The sequence below is a fragment of the Linepithema humile genome, chromosome 2, assembly GCF_040581485.1.
Source record: "Linepithema humile isolate Giens D197 chromosome 2, Lhum_UNIL_v1.0, whole genome shotgun sequence".
NCBI lineage: Eukaryota > Metazoa > Arthropoda > Insecta > Hymenoptera > Formicidae > Linepithema > Linepithema humile.
In genome coordinates this window covers 26,223,131-26,227,362 of record NC_090129.1, presented here as the reverse complement: position 1 = coordinate 26,227,362, position 4,232 = coordinate 26,223,131, and the positions used below count along the sequence as shown (strand labels likewise).

The 4,232-nt window shown below is 32.3% G+C and overlaps 2 protein-coding genes across 5 annotated transcripts; both read left to right on the top strand.

Annotated features, from left to right (window-relative positions):
• Window positions 1-530: 530 nt before the first annotated feature.
• AlkB (alpha-ketoglutarate-dependent dioxygenase AlkB) lies at window positions 531-1,968 on the top strand. Of its 3 annotated transcripts, none has more exons than XM_067349658.1 (4): window positions 531-741; window positions 800-902; window positions 1,023-1,155; window positions 1,341-1,968. In XM_067349658.1, exons 1-4 carry the CDS (start codon window positions 646-648, stop codon window positions 1,912-1,914), a joined length of 906 nt encoding a protein of 301 aa, XP_067205759.1. In that variant the 5' UTR covers window positions 531-645; the 3' UTR covers window positions 1,915-1,968. The 3 variants fall into 3 exon arrangements, with proteins under 3 accessions (XP_067205759.1, XP_067205760.1, XP_067205758.1); XM_067349659.1 differs by having other exon boundaries at window positions 533-708; window positions 1,023-1,173; XM_067349657.1 differs by having other exon boundaries at window positions 539-741; window positions 1,023-1,173.
• Window positions 1,969-2,032: 64 nt separating this feature from the next.
• LOC105667837 (V-type proton ATPase subunit D) lies at window positions 2,033-4,162 on the top strand. 2 transcript variants are annotated; one of them, XM_012359913.2, is made up of 5 exons: window positions 2,033-2,193; window positions 2,706-2,823; window positions 2,920-3,405; window positions 3,568-3,665; window positions 3,765-4,162. In XM_012359913.2, the coding sequence occupies exons 1-4, from the start codon at window positions 2,153-2,155 to the stop codon at window positions 3,658-3,660; spliced, it is 738 nt and encodes a 245-aa protein (XP_012215336.2). In that variant the 5' UTR covers window positions 2,033-2,152; the 3' UTR covers window positions 3,661-3,665; window positions 3,765-4,162. The 2 variants fall into 2 exon arrangements, with proteins under 2 accessions (XP_012215336.2, XP_012215334.2); XM_012359911.2 differs by having other exon boundaries at window positions 3,568-4,162.
• The last annotated feature ends 70 nt before the right edge of the window (window positions 4,163-4,232 follow it).

The following is a 4,232-nucleotide window of genomic DNA, read 5'->3' as shown; positions in this document are numbered from 1 at the left end:
AATATTTGATATAAATCAATATAAAATGACATGGCTTCACTATTTAAAATTTATTTAAAGTACAGTTCCTAGGGAATTCTAATCTAAAGTGATTGCAAACGCTATCTGTTGTCACGTGTAAAAAATATAGACTTATGGGAGATTCATACAACTTTGCTACTTGCCATGGGATTTTTTACATCCAATGAAAATATTTCTTTTCTAGAGACAAATATGGCGTTAGACAAAGGGTTTGTTCGTTTTAGCTACACTGGGGCTGCTCTGGGTCTGCTCTACACAGGATAATACAGGACAGATAAATAGTTTGTCCTGTATTATCTTGTTTAGAGCAGACCCAGAGCTGCCCCAGTGCAGCTAAAACGAACAAGCCTAAAGTCTCTGTAAAGCGTATTTTTTTTATTGGATATCAATATCTTGAAGAAAACGTCGATACAATGTGAACTTTTCATAAGTCTTTGGGCTTGTTCGTTTTAGCTGCACTGGGGCAGCTCTGGGTCTGCTCTAAACAAGATAATACAGGACAAACTATTTATCTGTCCTGTATTATCCTGTGTAGAGCAGACCCAGAGCAGCCCCAGTGTAACTAAAACGAACAAGCCCTTTATCAAAAACTTCGAGAGAAATGGCAGCCGCCAGGGTTGAGAAATGATGTTCCGTGACAGTTTCAAATATTACAAAAGTCGAAATCCCGCACCCGATCTCAGTAATGTAATCGATCTTGAAAATCTTGATTGCATCAGAGTACGTAATTACATAATTAATGTATGCTTTCCATGTTGCTCACAAATATTACTTTTAGGTTAGAAATATTAAGGCACACATCACTGGTGAAGAAATTGAGGATAATTTTGGGCTGAAATCAGTAGAAAAATGGAAGATTTACGAATTACTAGATATTCCTGGTAAATATAAATAATATTTAAAATTTTTATTTAGAATAGTATATTATTTCTAAATATAATAATGTGAAGTATCCTAATAATAACAATTTTATCTTATGCCTATTTCTTTATTACATTTAGGTCTCATCTTTATACAAAATCCATTTACACCAAATGGCCAACGATACTGGATTACAAGATGTCTAAAAGATTACTCTAAGGAACCTTACAAATTAAATATAGATGCCCATAATATTTTAAATAATGAAACATGGTGGGACATATGTTTTCAGTAAGACAATTAACATAATTATTACTAAGTTTTAATATCAGTATAATAGATTTTGATACAGTAATTTTTATAGTAAATCCACAATAAATACTTATTTTTACACAAATGCAATTATTTGAAAAAATTTTGCTACATAACTAAAGATTGTATTATTTTAATATATTTAGGACTTCTGAAAGGGCTAAAACTCTTCTGCCAAAGTTACGATGGGCGACATTGGGATATCATCACAATTGGGATACCAAATTGTACTCTGAAAATTCAAAAAGCGACATGCCGACAGAATTATTCGGTCTAACGTCTATTTTGGCAAAGGCATTAGGTTTTTCGAACTTTAAAGCCGAAGCTGCGATTGTGAACTACTATCGAATGAACTCAACTTTAGCAGGACATACAGATCATTCGGAGATGAATGTCACTGCACCGCTTTTTTCGATAAGTTTTGGACAGACGGCGATCTTCCTAATCGGTGGACCGAGACAGGAAGATCCGACTAATGCAATGTTTTTGCGGAGTGGAGATGTAGTAATAATGTCAAACAGCTCTCGTTTAAGGTATCACGGAGTACCGAAAATTTTACCGGCATCCAAAACACCCTGGGACGATAATCGCGAAGAAAGTAAGAAAAATTCAATGTACAATTGCGACGATTGGTGCAAAGCACGAACTTACATTGCAGAGGCTAGGATTAATATGAATGTGCGACAGGTTCTAAAACCTGGACAGATTGTATTATATTGAACCACGTTATATTTTTGTAAAAAAAGTATTAAAGATATTTATTTTACCAAAATATATTTTCCTAGTATATTTGATTATTATTTTGTATGTTTTTAAAATAATTTTTTATTACTGTTAGTTGCTGAATTGTTTGCATCTTTCAAATCGCGCGCCATTGAAAACATGACTATCACGACTTCCGGTCTCTCGTGTCAGCTGATCAATCCCGTTCCTGTCTGCTGATGCACAGTAGTTGAGAATGTCAGGCAAAGACAAGTTACCGATCTTCCCCTCCCGGGGGTAAGTATTTTATTTTAACGAAATCAATATGTTTATTAAAAACGAGAGAATTTCATTCATATATTACGCGTCGTTGTTTGTTTTCGAGTAATACTGTTTTGAAACATAATTAAACAATGGGTGTAACCCCGTCTTCAATTGTTAAAAGGGTTTTTAAACGTTTATTTAAATATTCTGACTCTATTTTTCTTTACTACAAATTGTTTTGTTCGTAAAATTTATTAATTTGCAAAATTTTTTTATCATAAAATTTATTTCAAGAAGATTTCGAAATATTTGCTCAAGTGACGATGACGATTTCAATCTGTTCCATCTATTCTGCTGCAAAATATCTTGCTTTTAAAGTAATTTTATTCGCAAATTTATTTATTGCACAATTGATTAATGATATAATGCAAGATTTATAAATTATGTGTAATAATAGACAGTGTATTTTAAACATATAGTACATGTTGAAGATTTTGTAATATATTTCACTTTTATTAATTCCTATTTATGTATTAATTTTCTAGGGCCCAAATGTTGATGAAATCCCGTTTAGCAGGAGCACAAAAAGGGCATGGATTGCTGAAAAAGAAAGCTGATGCGCTGCAAATGCGCTTTAGGATGATTTTAGGGAAAATCATAGAGGTATAATTAATTCTATTGCTAATTCTAACTTTCTAATATTATTAAATATTTATATTTATTTTGTCTCTTGATCTTTTGATTATTTTTTCTTTTTAGACCAAAACTTTGATGGGTGAAGTGATGAAGGAGGCAGCCTTTTCATTAGCTGAAGCAAAGTTTGCCACAGGAGACTTCAACCAGGTGGTTCTGCAAAATGTAACAAAAGCGCAGATTAAGATCCGCTCTAAGAAGGATAATGTTGCCGGTGTGAATCTGCCGATATTTGAATCTTATCAAGATGGAACAGATACTTACGAGTTAGCAGGTTTGGCTAGAGGTGGACAGCAGTTAGCCAAACTGAAAAAGAACTATCAACGAGCGGTGAAGTTGCTGGTGGAACTGGCATCGCTACAAACAAGTTTCGTCACTTTGGACGAAGTTATTAAGATTACAAATCGACGTGTTAATGCTATCGAGCACGTTATCATTCCTCGAATTGAGAGAACGCTGGCCTATATTATTTCGGAACTCGACGAGCTTGAAAGAGAGGAGTTCTATCGGTTGAAGAAGATTCAGGATAAAAAGAAGATTGCCAAGGCAAAGGTACAATTTAATTTTTTACTCTTCTATAAATTCTACAAATAATGTTGTTTAATTAATTCTATTAATTCTAGCAATATTTTTTTATTTATTAATAATCTAATTGTATTTCGTTTTATTGATGAATAAAAATGTATATTACTTAAATCTCTCAATCCATTACAGGTTGAAGCAGAAAGAGCAAAGTTTATTGCAGCCGGACATAATTTGGAGGCTGCAAACTTGCTCGATGAAAGTGACGATGATGTACTGTTTTAAATATTGTAAATATGTTATATATATATATATATATATATTATAAGAGAATGTTGACAACTTAAAAAGTGAATATATGTAAAGAGCCAATTTCTCTTTCTGTTTAGCTCTTTATCGTGTATAACTTGGTCGTGACAGGCGCATATACGTTTTAGAGAATATCATAGTTTTTTAAAACTTTTTTTGGCAACTGTGAAGAGACCGCTATTACTGTTTTCATTTATCTTGTAAGAGAAATAGATTGTACAGACTTTGTCATGCAGTGATTTACAAACACGAGTATATCATGTATACATGTAGGGGCAGCGCTTTTTAAAAGTATTTTAATTCCAAGTATTTTAATTCTATATATATATAGCTATATATATAGCAAAATGTATTCTGATTCTATATATCACAAATCATTCCATCATCCAAATCATTTCCGGTTTGTATGATATAAGGAATTGTACAATTCAATACTCTAGAAACAGTTATGAATATAATAAATACATGTATATATTTATTTCTCTGAACATTAATTATCGCAACCTCTTTTGCGTTATTAATCATTTTTCAGATTTTTGCAGAAAAAT